At 46.7% G+C, this 19,573-nt stretch overlaps 1 protein-coding gene across 1 annotated transcript in view; it reads right to left on the bottom strand.

Annotated features, from left to right (window-relative positions):
• Positions 1 to 6: 6 nt before the first annotated feature.
• Positions 7 to 19,573, bottom strand: part of LOC119111427 (apolipophorins-like) — a gene marked incomplete at its 3' end in the record, with an annotated part of 21,852 nt that continues 2,285 nt past the window's right edge. The window contains exons 2-6 of the mRNA XM_037235238.1: positions 9,941 to 10,155; positions 9,283 to 9,395; positions 6,178 to 6,316; positions 3,700 to 3,875; positions 7 to 100 (exon numbers count right to left, since the gene is read on the bottom strand). Of these exons, the coding sequence (XP_037091133.1) occupies positions 7 to 100; positions 3,700 to 3,875; positions 6,178 to 6,316; positions 9,283 to 9,395; positions 9,941 to 10,155 (737 nt within the window). The remainder of the gene's footprint in view (positions 101 to 3,699; positions 3,876 to 6,177; positions 6,317 to 9,282; positions 9,396 to 9,940; positions 10,156 to 19,573) is intronic.

The following is a 19,573-nucleotide window of genomic DNA, read 5'->3' as shown; positions in this document are numbered from 1 at the left end:
TTTCCCGCCGCCGGAGAACGGCCGGAACAGGTGATCTTCCTGGCAAACCACTGTGAGTAGCCGGCCAGCCGACACTGCCTGCCGACAACGCTGGGTGCTCCTGCCGAGATGCGGCCGGCGGTCGTCAGAGGCCAGCAACCGTCAGCGGCCGCCGTCGGCCGCCCAGGGGCCAGCGACCGTCAGGGACCAGCGGCCGTCAGGGACCAGCGGCCGTCAGGGTCCAGTGACCTTAAGCGTTCAGCGGCTCTCAGCAGCATAAATTTGCAGTAACAAAAACATGTCCGGCCGGTTCAGATCTATCTTCACCAGACATCCAATCGTGGCTGAAATTCGTGATTTGGGACGTCCGCCATGTTTCCAATTTGTACAAGCATCTTCGATGGCACCTTCAACCCGGGTGACTGACCCCTGATATTCCAAATGTGGTGACCAAAGCTGCGCCTCAGTCTCTAAACTTGTCACCTGTTGAACGGACAATTCAATACATAGGACGCGTCAAATGTATCATATTACGAACCAACGTCGCTAAGCTGTCAACAGCAGGATGTTGGAGAAAAATGATATGTTTGACACATGGCGGGTTTCTTTTCCGTGAAAGCCCACCTAACGTCAATCTAGTGTCCATAGCGCTTTGTGCTGCTGTCATCCAATGCTGGCCAAAAATAAAGCGTGTATTTGGGAGATATCCCCAGAGGTTTACTGAAGACCATACGGGCGTAAAGCTTACGTTCTTGGGCATGCATGGGCATTGCTGTTGCCATCTTTTGCCGGGTAGTGACACCTAGGTTACCTTCATAACTGCTAACTGAACAGCTCGGCAATCGGCAAGGAATGAAATGTGCCTTGATAATAAACAGTCACCAAAAGCAGAGTGATTATTAGGTAAGATTTCACACCATTGTTCCTTCCAACGGTCTGTTTACTCGAAACTCAGCATCTTTCGTTTGCTTTTTTCTTTCTGAGAACCTGTACATTAAACAAACATTGCAACCGTTTTCACTACGAACTAAGGCGCAAAGCTTTCCAATTAAAAAACAAGTTTTCAGTTTATTTTCTGATGATTCAGCTTTTATGAGCGATTTGTAGCCAGAAAAAATTGCAGAGATCACGGGAAACAGCCAGAGTCTTGGTAAGCGTGGGAGCACAAGGATATCAAAGGTTCCGTGGTGGTGAAAGGGTCCCTTAAGGTCCCGTGGTGGTGGAAGAGTTCCGGAAAACTAGCCGGGTGTAGCCCACTTAAATTCGTGGGACACGGCTTCCTCGTTACATTATTGCTTTTACATTTTGTAACGTAAACTGGAGCCATAAAACAGGCGAGGATGCAATTTTCATGCATTTGGAAGTTAATAAACTGAAGGAATCAAGCGTTAATCCGTACCCGGCCGGGGACATAAGACAACCGCGCCCGGCCGGGGGGAGAGGAGTTGACGTCTCCCTGCGATCTCCAACTTCTAGACGCCGCGCGAAAAAACAAAAATACCGTTCTAAAGGTATGGTCAAATAGTGAGGAATACAAACCAATTATTTGACCTTAAGTCAAATATCAGGTCACCAGGGGTCACGAGAGGTCAAAAATGGCCGCTCCGATAGATGCGCTTATACCTTATGGCAGCACGCCAAGACGGACATTGAGGGCGCGTAAACAAGCGATAAGACTGTGGGGAGTCCAGCTTCGGCCATTTTTTTCGCTTACATGGCGCAGCTCAGATTAGGGCACCGTTCAAAATTGCTCTACCAGTCGCCTACAAGAGTAATACTTTTCTTCACAGCGTACTTTCTGACCGAATTCGTTTTATTAGATCCAGCTGTGCGGAAAACGCATTCCAGACACAAAACGACCACTGTAGGCTGACCTAGAGTTTAACTTGGGGCCAAATTAGGTCAAATTGATGAGATATCCAATTGAAAAAATTGAAGTGCTAACCGGGTCTCTGTGACCAGTACAACACTTTTCTGTTGTCAGAAATAGTGTATTGCGCATCTGCATATACTCAAGATTGTATAGCTGTTGGCTACACTATATATAGCCCCTTCGGCGCTTGACAATGTATTCGTGACACATTGTGAACAGGTACGTTGGTACATGAAATAAGACGTCATCAGCTTCACAAACACGATAATGAGGTGGTTACGCGCGTCGTACTCGTTCATCTTGCCGCCCCGCTACTGGTAATGTAGGTCATTGACCCTGGATGGCGTCATATCAATGTCCTTACATGGCCTATCGTACCCGCCATGCGTGTTTGAAAAGGTGCCTTTGAACGCTCATGACACCAATTAGACCGCTGAAAGGTAATTCGAAGGTAGCGTATATCTTACCGGCGCAACATTTAGACTGATGACTGGAATGTAATAACATTTACAACACCGTGAACTGGTAGCAAAGTCTTGAGACGGAATTATAAAAGTAAGAGGAATGTATATATATATATATATATATATATATATATATATATATCGTATTGATGTAACAGTTCTGCACAAATGCCATCCTATTTAAGGCCCCAATCCTATTTTTGAACGGTACGACATGATTTTAAAGGATTTTCGAAAGCCTATCCCTCAACGTTTTGTGCTTGCGCGTCTGACGTCCACCTTGCGCCGGTATTAGCCGCAGCCGGCAATGCCGCTCGGATTGACGGAAGATGCAGCCCCAACCATCAGTATTTTTGCTGCTAGGATCGCAGGCTCAAAATACTTGACGAAATTTGCGCTACTAGTTCGTTCTGTTAACAGGATGGATATCCTCGTGCAATCATAGGGGTGACAATTTGAATTTTTGGCTTTACCTTGGCTTTTTGGCCCGGCTCCCTATACTGACCGCTAAGGAGGCCCCTTACCTTTTCCGGGCAAGAGGTCCCGTGGGTGGTGCACTAGGGGCGGGGGCATATTCATCTTTACCGTTCAGAGCTAGAGGGTCGTTCCGTCCCAGCGCGGGGTGCCTACCGGCCGTCATCCTGACAACGCACGGAGGTGCCACCACATCATCCGAATGCCCCTAGAGGGATACATAATGCGTTGGTCCCCTCCCTGACGCGGGCGACCCTCTGACCCGGGAAGTCGGCGCCGGATTAACGCAGGGGCCTTCACTGACGTAGAAATTTAGAAAACGTTCCCCCGTCTCCTTCGCATCTTACCGTAACGACCAGTCTCCCAGGAATATCATGCTGAGGTGGAGGTTCGAGAGAAAATGTCTCCATGTCGTCGAAGTGACAGTCCAATTTCCAGTTATCTGGCAACGCTTCATCTCCGAGGATAGCACTAGTGTTGTTGAAACAAGTTATCATCAACTATCCTTTCATGGCATGACTTTTTTCTGACGGCTCCTGAGATCACTTGCATAAAATGCAACGTTGATATACTATGGAACAAAAGTGGATGTGGACATGAGATGTACCGGCCGTCAAGAAAAAGGCGGTACCTTCCATACGCGAGTCAAGTCGTAAGTTTTTCAAGCAAAAATAAAAAACAAGCCAAGTAAGAGTTTTTCTAGCAGCATCTGAGATTGCTAACATAAAAGCACACGGTGATATCCCGAGGAGTGAAAGTGGATGTGAACATAGAACACCAGACTCAAAGTTTCTTTGGTGAGGCAGAAGCCAGAGTGCTAAGACTGAGATCTACTAATAGGCGTCATGCAGAGTCTGTGAAGTTAACGGATGTTGTCAGAATGCGATCATCTCCCCCAACGTTCCTTACCTTAGCAACGGCATGGACTGAATGTTGGAGGCCGAATGGTAGGGTGTCGTTTGAAGTGAGGACACGAGGTGGCCGCGTTCCCGACAGGTCAGCAGTTCCTTGGTCTTGATTACCGCGGTGATGTCGCCCAAGTTGCGGACAGTGTAGTTGGTGGAGCAGTAGCCGGACACGTCCGTCTGAGCAGACAGAGTTTCTCACAACTGGAAACTTCACACGCATATGGTGTTTTCCGTACGGTACCTTTAAAATATGATTCTTCACAGCCGGTGTATAGACATAAATAAAACACGCTTCATTACATTCCCAATTACAACTATAAGCCCCACTCTCACCTCGCCTCACGCATGTACTTAATACAATTTCGACTGCGAAAATCCAACCAGTCTGTGTGTATGTGTGTATGTCTTCATCTCGTTAGATGTACCTACGCACAGCGCAGAAAGCTGCACGGATTGTCGTAAAATGTGCACAAACAATGCGCTCAAGTTTTGTGGCAATCCGTAACATAAATTCAAGCACGCCTGATAGCGGTGGCAGACACAGCGTATGTAGAAATGAAGAGCGCTTCAGTGCTTAGCAGACATTTTTCGCATATGTGGGAGAAACCTGTTGTGCGAGGGTCAAGATTTGAGCCAAGCCATTGGAAAAAATGCCGCAAAGCCTGAGCGACGTTGCATATAAAGCGTCCGCGCACGGAGAAGACTGTTACTCCTCGCCTTACGGATTCTTACCTTTGCCCAACAAGGGGGCGTGAGACCCCTAAGATTTAAAAAGTAAGCAAGCTGGAGTCTCACGGAAACAGCATTGGAAAGCTCTCGCCAAACCAAATCAAATAGGTAGGTTTGCGCAATGGTGAATGTGGCCTTGCAAGGGTAAAACCAATTTAAGATGTTCAAGTCTCCAATTAATAGGACTACATTTAACACAACGCAACATCTGGAGGACTAAACATGCCAATACAATGCGGACGTTGACTTTAAATACCCCATGGAAATATTAATGAGACAGTCACTGGTGAACATCGACGCATGCGATCCGTCATATATTGTCAGGTTGAAGGAGTGAAGGCGATTATTACCTTGGCAAGTGCGGCTTCACCCCCTTCCTTGCAGCCTAACCCCGCCGCCTTTAATCAAAATGTCAACGACATGATCTTGGAAAGATATGAGTTCATGACCTACATCATGAGCTATCCAGCTCAGAACTCCGAGTTCGAACAAAGTGTCTAAAAATGTGATAATCTCAGGCGCCCAAAATTTCAAAACCGTGCTTAAAGTCGCTCAAAAGCTATTCGAGAAAGACCTCCAGACTCACGTAGGGTTAGAAACTGAAAGCACACTACAAGCTTAGCAAATCTTGTCAGACACCATGATCACAAGTGAGATGCAATCAATGTTATCTGACTGAAGGTGGTGCTATACTAACGCCAACGGCGTTACATCTTCGCGCAACAAAGCAAGCGGGCAAAAATCGCAAGTCTATGCAGCTAAATTTGTTCAACTATCCTGCTTCTTCCCTCCCCCCCCCCCCCCCCCCACCGACACCCAGCACGGATGGTCAGATGGATGCCGCCATGTGTATATATACAACGGCTTACACTTTCGTGAGGATACAAAAAATAGATCTGAGCCTTTTTGATACGGGCGTTGGTCTGAGTGCGCGCAGTTCGCCATTCAGCAGGGAGACATCTTTGTATACGTTAGGGAAATAGATTGTGTAAAGCCCAAGCCTTTGGAAATGCATTGCTTCTCGAGCGGCGCCAAATCGAATATCCATATTCACGTAATGCTTCCAAGTTACGTATGGAGTGACGGGAGTTGTATGGTAGCATATCATGGAGGCGGTAATGGCGGTACATTTTGTATCATTTATACAGGAGTCGAATCACGGGTGGCGGCACTACTGACACCACCGGCGTCACCTCTTCGCGCAGCGCAGCAAACGGAAGCAGTTTGTTCGTAATTTGTTTGTGCAAGCTCGAAACGGTGGTTCATTTTAACGCTTTACAGTTATTTTGACAGCTTTCACAATGCATAACACGACACGCAAAAGGGATGTGTGTGTGTGTGTGTGTGTGTGTGTGTGTGTGTGTGTGTGTGTGTGTGTGTGTGTGTGCGTGCGTGCGTGCGTGCGTGCGTGCGTGCGTGCGTGCGTGCGTGCGTGCGTGCGTGTGTGTGTGTGTGCGTGCGTGCGTGCGTGCGTGCGTGCGTGTGTGTGTGTGTGTGTGTGTGTGTGTGTGTGTGTGTGTGTGTGTGTGTGTGTGTGTGTGTGTGTGTGTGTGTGTGTGTGTGTGTGTGTGTGTGTGTGTGTGTGTGTGTGTGTGTGTGTGTGTGTGTGTGTGTGTGTTGTGTGTGTGTGTGTGTGTGTGTGTGTGTGTGTGTGTGTGTGTGTGTGTGTGTGTGTGTGTGTGAAGAGCGACGGGCTGGTGTTGATCCTCTAGGAGTGCGGCAGTCTGCCGCTGGCGCCGTGACGTCATACCTCGTACTTCTGGGTCTCGCCCAAGTCAAGCGTTTCAAGGTTGTTGACGGTGGCCGAGAGAAGGCCGCGCTTGAAGTTCAGCGCCCATACAGACTCAAATTGACTGGAGCAGAGCTCCTCCACTCGGCCGTCCTGGTAACTGTAACATCGAAAACATGCGTTCTGTCAACAGTGCATCGCAATGCTGCTGATGCCTGTGGGTGTAGACTCTCATCGAATGGAGAGGGGGGCGGGTAAGAAGAGAGACAGAGGAACAAAGGGGTGAAGAAGGGGGAAGAGAGGAGAGAGAGAGAGAGAGAGAGAGAGAGAGAGAGAGAGAGAGAGAGAGAGAGAGAGAGAGAGAGAGAGAGAGAGAGAGAGAGAGAGAGAGAGAGAGAGAGAGAGAGAGAGAGAGAGAGAGAGGGTCCACTTTTGTGGATGAAGCTAGTAATAAGCAATAGTTTGACTTTTAAAGAATGATACAATACAGCCTGTCTTCTTCATTACTTCTGCGTTTATTTCCTGTTTGAAACAATCATGACATTGCACTTGGGGCCAATAGAAGTGCTTTGGAGAAAATAAATGGATCGTTTCACATGCTTTGGCCATCTTTGAGGCATAATCGATGAATGCGCATGGTGTTCTCTTTGTATCGTTAAGGGCGGGCATGCGCGCGAATGCAGTAGCAAATGGAGCTGTTTTCGGCAATCTCTTAAGCCGTAATGGGGTGGCGAAACATAGAAAATGGCAACCATTAAGACCCATTACGACAGACAGACAGATAGAAAACGACAGGTGAGAAAGGGATGAATTATCTCATCCACCCAAGCGTTCTTAGATCATACCATGTGGTACATGATGTATTAGTATCATCAAATGTTGAACAAGTTTTTCAAACGCAATCTGGGATGCTAAAACCGGCCGCACCTAAACCTTAGGCCGTTCGGATACGACCATTCTGGTATCTCCGGAGCCATGGGTGGATCGAAACAATCAACCGCCGTTTGAAAGCCCAAACCTGTTCTCTCTCAAAACTGCGGTAATAGGCCTTCTCTGCGTCTATTTTGTGGTGAAATAGAGAGGCTTGGTTGAGGTCAGGCCAACTATCCAAAAATTAAATTGTCAATAGCTCAAAAAGGTCTTATGACACATGCTTCCAGAATAGTTTTGCCCTGGCATGCCACAGAAATGTTCATTCATATGCGTCTCGTCATTCTGAGTCGAAATCAGGTAACGGTCTGTCGGCCTTCCGAAACCCGGTCAAGGCAGTGCGGCTAGGAAGAGAGTAAGTTTGGAACAAATGAAGACATTTACTTGAAACGGGCCATATGTGTACACAATGATCGAATCCATCTTGCCTACCGTGCATGTTTTCTGTTAATTTGCATTAAGATCTTGATCATCAGCTAATAGCACCAATCATATCCTGTATTTTATGTTTGCATGATAATCTAGTCATCTAACGTTGGCTATGAGGGCTCGACATCGCTATTTAGCTGTGTATTTACCTGAATGCACCTTTGCCAAACATAAGACACCTTTTTTTCCGGAACAGCGTTTGAAGGTTTTAGCATTGTGCTAAAATTTTCATGATCTTAGTTCACGTTATTTCTACACACGTTCCTATTCAGGGTTCTGAATTTAATGGTTAACGGTTAAGGTGCATCTGCATTTGTATGCTCACAATTGTCCTCCATTTCACATGGAAAGTGTCCGGAAAGAGTTTGCATGTGATCATGCTATGTTTATGTCATTCTGAAGTGATCTGCATTATTATCGTTCTGGTGGCTTTTCAACGTCAGATAATCCAACATAAAGTTAGGCCGGATTTACAGCGCGTCACCAGATTTAACCGTTCAAAAGTAAAACGATTTTGCACGTTGATGGTACGTAATTTACATATTTGGAATCCCTTTCTAGCTCTGTTATCCCCGTTGATGTGACTTGTTTAGTTTTTATATATCCACAGAGGTTAATACAACTTCATTCACCCTCTTCACTTGACAAGATACGTCGCAGGTTATATGTGTCCATGTTAATTAGTGTGTCCATGTTAATTCCATCTTTCGTGAGTTATGCACAAAACAGAAGTGAATTGCACCAAACATTCACCCGCGCCATTGCGGACTGTCACTACCGGCTTTAGAGCGCTGCATGCCGACGCCTCTGTATGCAAATGCGCTCTTCCAGCCTGAGCGAGACCCAGACACCCGGCCGAGACGACAGATCATATCAACAACAGCCCGGCGGCAGTGGGGTTCCCGACTGCTGCCTCTGACAAAAGCCAGATCAGATCCTGCTGGCGCGGTCTAAATATGAGATGCACGGGGTCCCGCAGCGCCCCGCCGAAGCGTCGCCCACGGCGGCGCGGCGCTACTGCTGCCCGCGCATGCGCACGCGCAACGAACCGCACTTGTTCGCGCCGACGCTGCCAACACGCAGTTGATTTCAAACGAACTTGGATTGCGCATTCATTCGCTCCTGCTGGTAATGAGCATGAGGAATATGAGAGCTACATCGTATATGCATTTGCTGAGCATGATGATATCACTTCATCTCATAGCGTCAGCTGTGTGTTTGAAGTCAATGTGTGTTTTGTGTTTTGGTCTAAGTCAAAACAACCAGGGTATCCCTTCGGCTCGCTCCTGAACATACGGTAAGCAAAAAGGGTTACAGCGAATAAAGAGAGCACACAGCGGTAGATCACATGTCATGTTTGCTCTCGTTTTACGGTCTGCGCACGTCCGGCGCTGGTTATGGATCAGGATTGACTTGGTAACGCAACGTACAGTTTCAACGCGTTTTGTCATTTTGCATTTTGCAAGCGCAAATACTCGAACCAGCTAATCCGTTTCCAAAAGATGTCCAGGATAACTCAGCTTATCCTGCAGCGATAAGTTTCAACTACAATGTGGTGTTTGAAGCGTGATTCTGAGTCATACACACGTGTCATTTTTGTCATCTCCTGCCATGATAACGGCTGTCACACAGGGTCTGTGGTGAGAACGCAGTTCAAAGATTAGAAAGATACATCCTTTCGTTTTGCTGTGGTTTCAAAGCATACAAATTCGTACTTAAAAGTTGTTATTTATATTTTTAAGTGTGCTCATCCAGGTGCTCACTTACCTGAAGGACAGCGGATATTTCTCCAGCTCGTCTTTGAAGGAGGCCATATCGTCCACATGCAGTCGACGATCTACGTTCTTCGGATCCGAGTCCTCAAGGGTGACATCCCTCAACTGAAACCAGGAACGCAGTGCCAGTGACGTTACATTGGCCGGGGGGAGCTCGTTCATCGGTCATCGAAGACTTCGCAACGGGTCATTTGGTATTCGTGATGCCAGGGACATGGTATCATTGCTGGTCGTTATAGGGTGCTGATTGCCGGGACAGGGCACAGGGTATTGATTCCGACTATTGCAGGTGGCTGGCTGTTCTGACTGGGCACAGGTTATCCTTACCGACTGTTATTGGGTATCGGTTGCAGGGACAGGGCACAGGGTACCGTTATCGACTGTTACAGGGTACCGGTTGCCGGGACAGGGGACAGGGTGCCGTTACATACCACCGCAGGGCACAGCCTCATGCTTGACCCCGATTGACGGCGGTCTGCCGTCGTGACCGACCAAACAGCTGTGATCTCACACTGCGTGCTGAGCCCCATGCCTGTCCCCTCACCAGCATGCCGCCGCAGCCGGCTGCTGACCTTACACCACATGTGGCGCCGCCGTGGCCGGCCGCTGACCTTACACCGCGTGCTGCGCAGCCGTGAGCGGGCACTGACCTGGAGCGTGAAGTCGCAGGCCGAGTTGGCCGCGATCTCGGCCGTGGCCTTCACGTGCAGCCTCGACGCCTCGTCCGTGGCGCCGGCCAGCGTCGTCACCACATCGGAGGTGTACGCATACACGTACGTCTGGCCGGCCGTGTAGGCGAACTTGCTGTTGTCGGCGCCCAGGCAGTAGGAGGCGCAGCGGTGGCCGGCCCGCGGGTCCGTCGGCCCTGCCAAACAGCGGTGATGAGCGCAGTCACAGTCACCGACTGTGACTGACAAGTGGTGCTAGTCGATGCAACAGCTCCTTGCTGCGTTGCAGACTGTGGGCTACTTATGCCCAGTCTGTTTTTTTTTTGTACGTGAGGCAGCTAGAAATGGTACATCCAGAGTTGCAACTAGGGGCAATAATCTGACCGACATAAAATGACCGACAAGGCATATCAAATGCCGGGGATTCCTAAAATCCGTGGAAAATGTTGACATTTATGTGGATCTTGTATTGGTCTCATACGGTTTTTGTCCTTTGCTACACACACACGAGATTTTCCCTCGCCTGCCGAGAAGCCGGCGGAGCCACTGGAAACGGGACGATCGAATTTCGCCATCAAAGAAACCCAGGTGGTAAAAGATATCCCAGGCTGTCAAGAAGCCCCTAAAAAATAAATACTACCCAACAGGAGCCGTCAGGAACGAGGTGGCAGACAGAGCGGCTCTTATTCGAACAGCGAAACATTTCCACTTGCGCTGCTGGGGAACACATGCCAGCTACACTTCCTGCCGGGCGTTTCAGAACGATCAGAACGTGGCAGCGCATCCTGGGGCAGGCGGTACGGGTTAACCGTCCGTTCCTCACCTTTTGAGGTGTGGGCAAAACTATCTTATTTGTTTCTTCTCATACTTTAAGTTCGCCCGGAGAAGGCCCTCGAATGTGTGGGAGTACTTGGCTTGTGCCGTTACCAAACTAAGCGTAGAGGGCCCATCTACGGTTCAGCACGGGCGCATCTTGGGCTCAGAAAGTAGTCGTCTAAGTCCAGAAATGGCCTACCTTAACGTGAAAATGGTTCATTTAAAGAGTGACGAAACGCCTTGACAGTTTCAAAGAAAATATCGCACATTTGAAGATATTGAAGCGAGCACCAGATATGACGAAATAAGCTCGCTTGTAACTATCGGTGTACTTTCAAGTGGAACCGGCTGCCTCAGACAACACAAATTGTCTGTTTGATTAATATGTTCTTCAATGCGCCATGGGCTGATTACGTCATCGCATGTTGCACGACATTTGTCATCGTCATTATGTGTCATCGATATCTTCATTTGTCATTTGGCATCGTCATTTGTCACTTGGCATTGTCATTTGTCGTCGTCGGTTGTCATCGTCATTTGTCATTGGTCATCGTCATCATGTGTCGTCAGCATCGTCATCCGTCATCTGTCATCGTCATTTGTCATGGTAATCGTACCTTGCTCAGCTATTTTTCTTTGCCCTCATAGCCATGTGGCCATGAAGGCCAAAGAATGGCAGGATTTGAGTGCCGCTATTATAGCGTCATGGATGCCTGGATAGCCCTGAAGTAGTCTCCATGAAAAAGTCTGCGCATCTTCGCCGGCGTGTATCTCAGAAACTAGGTGAGTTTAGGTCTTAAGAAATGTAGGGCTGTGAACTGCACAGAACGATCTTCAAGATGGCTATTTCAAGTCAAACTCCATATAAGTGTGGAACACTCCTCTTAAGTTGTGAAATGCCCGTTTCTGGCCTGAAAGGGCACGTAGCGGAGCCGGAAAGGCCCATCTTAGATTAGGAAACGCCCATCGTGAGAACAGAAAAGCCCAGCACCGAGGCTAACAGGGCCCATCTTAGGCTCAGTGAGAGCTCGTTTGATATCATTGCGGAGCTCGTTCCAAAATGGGGAAGTGAGCATATTAACTTCGGCAAGGGTTAATTTTGCATCTCAGGCCCGGAAAGTCTTATCTCAGTACCGAAACGTCCTGCCCTGATTTGAAAAAAAGATTCTCTCTAAGACCACGATGAAACCTTTCGAAACAAAACAAACCAGCAGGCTCGGAAATGCCTCTTTGCGAGCCTGAGATGCCCCCATTCGCGCTTTTTAGAATCTTCGAAGGCCCGCCATGGGTCTAGAAAGACTCCGTTTAACACGCGGATCTTGCTTCCAACATGCGTTTCAGGCAACTCCAAATCATGCCAGGTCAAACATTGTCAGGGAGGTCAGGCAATTGCAATAGAGGTAGCTTCAACTACGTCTGAGTCAGTCACACACATCCATAAAACAAGTTAAATATATATATTCGTAACAGCCCATTCTTCAGAAAACTACTAAGGGATGTCATGAGGGCTACTCAATCTGAATTAGGTCATCAATATTTAAAATACGGTTTGGCTTAAGCACCTTCCTAGTATCTATTTACATCATTTTGCAATAGAACAATGCTAACAGGATAGATATCGCCCAGAAAAGCATTCACAATGGCTCACGGGGGTCATCGACCCTCAGGAAAATGGCCCAGAAGCATAACAAGACCTCAAGATGTTATAATTATGGCTAACAATGAATGTTCACCATGTGCTAGGTTTAGTGCCGATCGATCACACTCACACTGAATGGCATGCTCCAAAAAAGGCAACACGAGCCTCTTAGACCCATTCTAGATCACCGATTTGTAGGGACATTGACTCCATTATTGCTACAGCACATGCAAAAAGGTACATTAAGAGGTGATACATTTCTCATCGACCTGCAACCAGTTGTAAAATCCTCGAAAATCTCGAAAGAGGGCCTCACGAGTCCCTGGACGGGTTCAGGTTAAGTAATGTAATGCGATCTGTTGCATGTAGCTAATTGACCTGCAATAACTCTTCTCCTCCTTTGTCTTTGCTGAAATAACTACTCACATGCGGTATCTTTTTGGATGTTTTTTACTGCACATGAGTGACAAATGATAGGTACATAACGTTTGAATGCTTCATGTTTCAAACATTATCACTCTCGCCCCCTTGCTCTCACCCCTGGAGGCACCTCCGTGTTAAAAAAAAAAAATGTTACCCTTCTCCTCCTTCACACTTGCACATATTTTCTCCAACTGCCCGTTCAAATCACCGTAGTGCGGGCCTGGGCAGACCACCATGTCCCTCTGCACCCCGTTTTTTGCTCCACCGGAACACGCACACCACTACATATGTGTGCACACATAGCAGGCACACGCACACCACTACATGTCTCAAAGGGCTCGTGACAGATGGAGAACTTGGTTGTGTTTTTTTTTTGCCTGTTTTGAGGACCCGTAATGTTCTTTATATTGTATGAAAACTCATCCTTTTTCCAGCCCTAGACCCGGCTGTGCCATGCCTCTTTTCGCCTACATGACAATGCTCACCTACATGGCAATAGCAACACTCATGGCGCAACTGTTTCAGCACTCTGGAAACAGTTCTAAGTCATGTAAGCGCAAAGCAACGCACATAATCTCCCGACGATTACCATATTCGCAATATCGTCAAATTTCACTTGAGGTCCCTCTCAAACCGGACCCTGAAATCACCCTTGCGTCTGCCACGTACCTTACATTTTTATACAATATGCAGAAAGGGACAAGTAGAAAAAGGCGGAGAATTTCGACAGTCTGCTCGGAGACGCTTTGAAGAAACCTGCAAAACAAACGAGAGGGTGACGAATGCCCCTTCCCTCCCTTTAAATGATAGGACTAAGCAACGAAGAGACTGCAATGGTGCCAGCGAAAATTCTGGCAAATCATGGGGTCCACGAAGTGCTCCAGACGTGAGCGCTGCAGTGTTCGCATGGAATTCTCGGCATGCAAATGTAATCGAGGATGTGTATGACATGTATCTTTTGTTTATCTGAAAATCACCGAGAGAACATGAATCATCCGCAACGCCGTTGATGTACCTCATCAGTTTAACCCGCCACGAGCTCACAGAGGGTCAATCACGTAAATATTTAATACCGGAAATTCCGAGACCCTGAGGTCATGCCGGTCATAAGTGATTCTTGACATTTCCGTATATTATGTGCTCTGCTCAGACGTGAAAAGGGCAACTTGACTTGCAGGGCTCGCACAAACCCACTATGTGACGACACCGTCGTGAGGTAAATAGCTTGCAAAACCCTAGCACAGGCCCCACGCCTTGCGGTGCGGTGAGTAGCTAGGGCCACGGCTTCACTAAAGCTCTGAAAGTATCTAATTCCACGCTAGTTCCACTTGGTAATAAACACATGAGCCGCAGAAAGATTTATCCTAGTAAGAACGGCGACAAGATGTGCAGATGTCAGTAAACTTAGGCAGGTAGTAAGGCTATCAACCCTGATAATGATCATAATGTGGGAAGAAAACAGAGATGTCCCGCGGAATGCGTTTTGCTCTGCCTGTTTTGCTTTTCTTCGCGTTAAGACGTCGCTAACGTTAAAATAACATGACAACTGATGGCGTTTCACTCAGCACGGAGTCAGTCCGATTGGGTATAGCTAGGCTCATTCAATTCGAATTCCGCTTTAATGTATCTGAAATAATAAATAGGTTTAGCGCTCATCGTAAGACATAGTGATGTAGCAGGTAGGAAATAAGCATCGCTAGTTTTGGGAAGATCATATCGTGAGGTTGATAAATAACTTTACGCAATATATGTGCGGTTTCCAGCTTGAAGCATGTTTTAAGGCAGTGAATTTGCTTATATCACAAGGAGGAGTTCATTTGAGCTCCCTGATGCTTCCGAGTCTACTGGGAGGACTTTTCTTTTGGTTTTTCTGATTGATAGCGGAAGCGTAAGCTTTTTGGCATATAACAGCCCACAGATTTGGTTAATTGAGTACCCTGGAAAATAGGGAACTGGTTTAAAAAAACACCTTATGGAGTGTCGCAATTTTAATAGATGTGAACGGCACGTAGTGTAAAAGGACGAGTACAAGCATCCATGCAAAACATTTTACATTAGGAATGAGCCAACTTTTCGGCAACGATGCCGGAATATACAAATGGGTGATTACGTCTTCACTCTGGTGTGTCTAGTGTCTAATCCCAGGGCCGTGAACAGCACACTCATCTGGGACAGTCCATGACACGTCCTGACATGCCTCTCAAAAAATTCCCTGGAGTCGCCTCTGAATGGTAAACGGAGCTTAAAAGCTGGGTTCAAGTTAAATTTACGCCAATGAAAACATGCCGAATTCCAGAACTCTGGTCTCGATGGTATTGAGTGCTGTCGCAAAAAAAAATGATGTGGGGAGGAGTGAATGTGATCGAACCAAGGCAATGGAGATAGAGTCTCAAAGATATCCATTTCACTCGTTTTGTACCGCAAGTAACAGCATCAAATTATGAAAACACAACTGTGTGTCCTGTAAGTAAATAAAACACATTAATAACCTCAACGCCTCCGACCTGGCTTATGACTGACCGGCTAGTGGTGCTCCCAGATTCGGTGTATGAATACCATTCTTCGTTAATCGCTCGTTCTATGACGGCACGCTGCATGTGCGTATGCAAACGTCAATTGCATGTCACGCAAGTACAGCATGTGGGTTCTTCATTTAACTGCAGGCCAATCACATTGGTACGCGCGTTTGCTTGCAGCACAGCCTGCAACGATATGTTTCCATACATGCCCCCATGGCATTGCCGCTTGTGGCTGCATGCATTCATGCGATGATGAATTGTGCGTCCTATAAGTTAGTAAAAATGTAGGCTCTCAGCTGCAAGCGCATCGTTCATGTCCTTACGTGGGGCATTCCTCGCAACTTCAGAATCAGCTGAGAATGTCAGATCCCACCTCATGACTTGGTGCCTTGTGGGATGATGCTAATGCTTAGAGGTCCAGCCCGAAGGGTCCTTAGGGGCATAACCCTAAGGCAAACCTATCGTAGTATGAGATTAATGCTGATATACGTACACGTCATCCCCAGTTGGAAGCAGCAGGAGTTTAGGAATTTGTTTTAGACCGAAGCTCGTAGGGGAATCTACCGCCACAACTGGTTCGGGAGTAGTAAGCAGAGACGGCGTGGTTGTGCTCATTCCAGCCTCTTCGAGAAACCGCGTGCATTGCTGCTGATATAACAACGTGCAGACATGCTTGCATACGCTCCTTTCATCAGAGGTGGTGAGAAACAGGAGAAAGGGATACATGGAGAGAGAAATGGGTTTAACATCCCGTACTCGGTAGTGTAATCTGCCGATAACATCTGGCTAGAAAGTAGCAGACAACGCATTGAATGTTACCATGGTTGGTGCACTTAGAGTCGTAAAATGATTAAATCTGATGCTGCGCCATAGCTTATCATGAGGCGAACACCCAGTTACAAGATGAATCATATACCTGACCGCTAATGCGGGCGTTGTAATGGCACATCACACGTGGAAATGGCTAACGCACTTTTATTTGTGGACCCCATTTTCATAAATTTTCGTTAAAATTCCTTAAACTCGTTGCTGTATCTTGTATGCCTGTTTTTTATTAACTTTATAACTCGTTATACTTTTTATAACTCACACCCATGCTTTCATAAGTGTGTTGTTCCGAGCGACAACACAGATGGGAATTTATCAATTGCAAGCAACAGAAAGCGTTTAACCTGTTGCCATCCCAGAACCCTCAGCTGGTATCCGTATGCATGACGCACAGCCGATGACTGTGTACGCGCTAACCGTCGCAAGTAAAAATCGCAGGAAAAATTCGCTTCAGGCATTGAAGACCGGATGAGTTCCACAGTCCAAAAATCAACCCTGCGTCTAACTTGAACGCTGCTGATATGATCGCACACGTAGACTTGGGCAACTGAGATCTCACGATTTATTGTGCATAACGTACATTATGATGCGCTCGACTGGGATGACCTACCGGGCGGCAGACGGAGGGGGATAAAAAAAGTAGGGTGATTAGGAGGGCAAGATGGACAGCGCTAAGCACCATGACAGGTCCGATGTTCGTCACAAAACTAGCCGTTGACCTAGAATCTCACTGTTGGATGGGGGGGGGGGGGGGGGTGAGGGCTCCACAAGAAGCACTGCCGAGCATGTGATCTGACCCCAAAAATATATCCAATCCGAATGGTGGTATTGTAATATTTACTGAAAGTTCCGACAAGGAATGACACCTTTCAATAAGCAGGTTTGATGGCTCAGCAGATAAGCTTGACCCAACCTACCCCAAAACCTGATTTATCCCTCGGATTTCAGTGTGCCCTCCCGATGTCAAGAATGATGTTTTTTTTAACAAATCGGCAGGTAAAAGATTCTCTACGGACGAATGACTTCTCATTTCAGACTCAGGCGAAACCGAAACCTTGTGGACATGTTAAGCAAAAGGACTAGAAAAATATATGTAAGACAGTGCAACATGCTCGCCGTAAATGAGTCTGGTTTGTCGCTCATAGAATGTGGTCCGAGCCACAAGACAGTCGTGTGCAGAGTCGTGGGCCCTAACATGTGTAGATTAGAAAACAGTGAGCACGTGATTATTCTTCGTGGAGAGGCTGCGAAAAATGTGTTCTGCCCACTTTTAGGTAGAACCTTGACCTAAAACTGAGACTGAACTTGAGTGAACTCAACAGGCATGCCGATAGCTAGAAGGACGGAGTAGGTAAGGGCTGGTGACTGAATGGCTCGTCAGAATGGCCGTCTAAGTAAACAGCTGTCTTAAATAAAATGAATAGGTGGAACGGCCGTCATAGATGACATTAATGACTGGAATGGCCGTTATAGATGATATCGATAAATGGAAAAGCCGTCCTGATGAACTCTAGACTAGCGATTTGGCATCAGTGTAAAGGTTATATCAGTAAAAACATATTTGCCCTAGTGATGTTTCGGCATTAACAGTTGGGACTTCGCTGAAAATAATCCACGCTCAGTTAACTAAGAAATACCAGCGAAACGATGTTATTAAGCAAATAATTGTAGTATTGGAAAATTTGACATTTCAAAGCCATGTTTGGCGTAACAATTTTTTACAGGAGCCATATATTCCCATGTCAATATCTTTTTCGCTCCGGAATGTATCACACAAAATGTACTCATTCCAGTCATCAACACGTTTTTTTATGACGCGAATAGACGGAATATATGCAGCCACACTGCGGGGCATAAGTCAGACGTGATTCTTTTTTTCCTTTTGAGGAATGCAACTCATGCCGGCGATGTGCACAAAGTTAATGCAACCTGTTGCTTGTTGGTGCTTGCCTTGATGGCATGGCTCAGCGCAATGAACTGTACTATTTTTAGCGTCATCGCTAGCTGGGAGATGGACGCTGGTGTTAACCGCAATGGCTGGAATACTGATAGCATTTGTCTCTGTCAACGCCCGCAATTTAAACAATGAATTTTATTTGAGCTTTTGGTGACTAACAATAGTTTTGGAAAAACGCCGACACTTATGATAGCTATTAGTGCAAATGTATATGTATATATGTTTATGTATAAATACATATATACATGTGTATATGTTCGTAAATATGTATGCATTACATCATATATACATATAAGCCATATTGAATATGCTGGATTAGGAGCCTATGCAACTATCGCGACTAAATTGGTGTTGGTTCGGGCCGCAGCGTGTTGTTTGTGATAATCCTTCTCAGAACGGACACTAGCGGCGCCTCGGTCTACCAGTGACACATCTGTGGGTCGGACGGTGCTGAGATCAACTAATGATTTGCAGACGGCACGTTTGCCTGCATTGTACAGACAGTGCTATGATCCTACCTGCTTTGATTGACGAGATCTGCCGCGGATTTCCAAAACGACTTCATGAAATGGTTGTTTCTGTAGTGGGCACGTCGTGTGTGACAGCCGGCACACATTGGCACAGACATTTACCTGTGGGATTTTAAGCTTTTTCTTCCGTGAGCATTAGTCTCATACTGCCGCGGGCCGGCTCATCGACATCCTTTATTTGCAGGGTTGTCGCTATCTAAAATCATTTGAGACCTGTGCAGATAGGATTCACCTAACCCATCCCAAAACTAAATTTCTGCCCGGATTTTGGCACGTCAAGTTATTTTTTCGATGCTTAAATGAAAAACACCTTTTTCAAGTACTCCGTTGATTCCAGCACTGTTTTGCGGCGGAGAAATGACTTACGACTGCACGGCGATGTGTAGCTGCATGTTTGTGAAAAACATAGACTTGTATCCACAGAAAAAACTCTGAGCAATCTGAACTTCTGTGATCACCGAAAACAGGTGTCGTTCATCATCGTTTAAAAGTGACCCAAGGCTCAAACAGAAACAGAATGGCAGGCCGGACCTGTACTGACGAGAGCCCATGGAAGTTTTCTGAATGCGGTGTCATGATGCTCCTATATATAAAAGTATGGCTTAAAAATTTGTACGAAGCTGTCAGCAAACAGTTTGATAACTGAAAGGACAGTGTGTAAAGACTGGCGATCAAAGGCGTCTCCTGAGCGTTCACCACGTCTTAAAAAGCGTGGTGAACGCTTTGACACGCAATGGAGTTTACTATCAAAACGACTTAAACCGTTGTGACCTGGGGTGATCACGCATACCAGGAGGTAGTGATTAAACTATGTTTTAGAAAAAGCTTTGGTTGTATTGAGAACACTCGACATTTGAAAGCTGTGCTTATGTCCAGGTTTCTTCGCAAAAGTCGATGAACACC

Source organism: Pollicipes pollicipes, unplaced genomic scaffold, assembly GCF_011947565.3.
Source record: "Pollicipes pollicipes isolate AB1234 unplaced genomic scaffold, Ppol_2.1 Scaffold_7261;HRSCAF=8764_pilon_pilon_pilon, whole genome shotgun sequence".
Classification (NCBI taxonomy): domain Eukaryota; kingdom Metazoa; phylum Arthropoda; class Thecostraca; order Pollicipedomorpha; family Pollicipedidae; genus Pollicipes; species Pollicipes pollicipes.
This window is presented reverse-complemented; position numbering and strand designations above follow the sequence as displayed.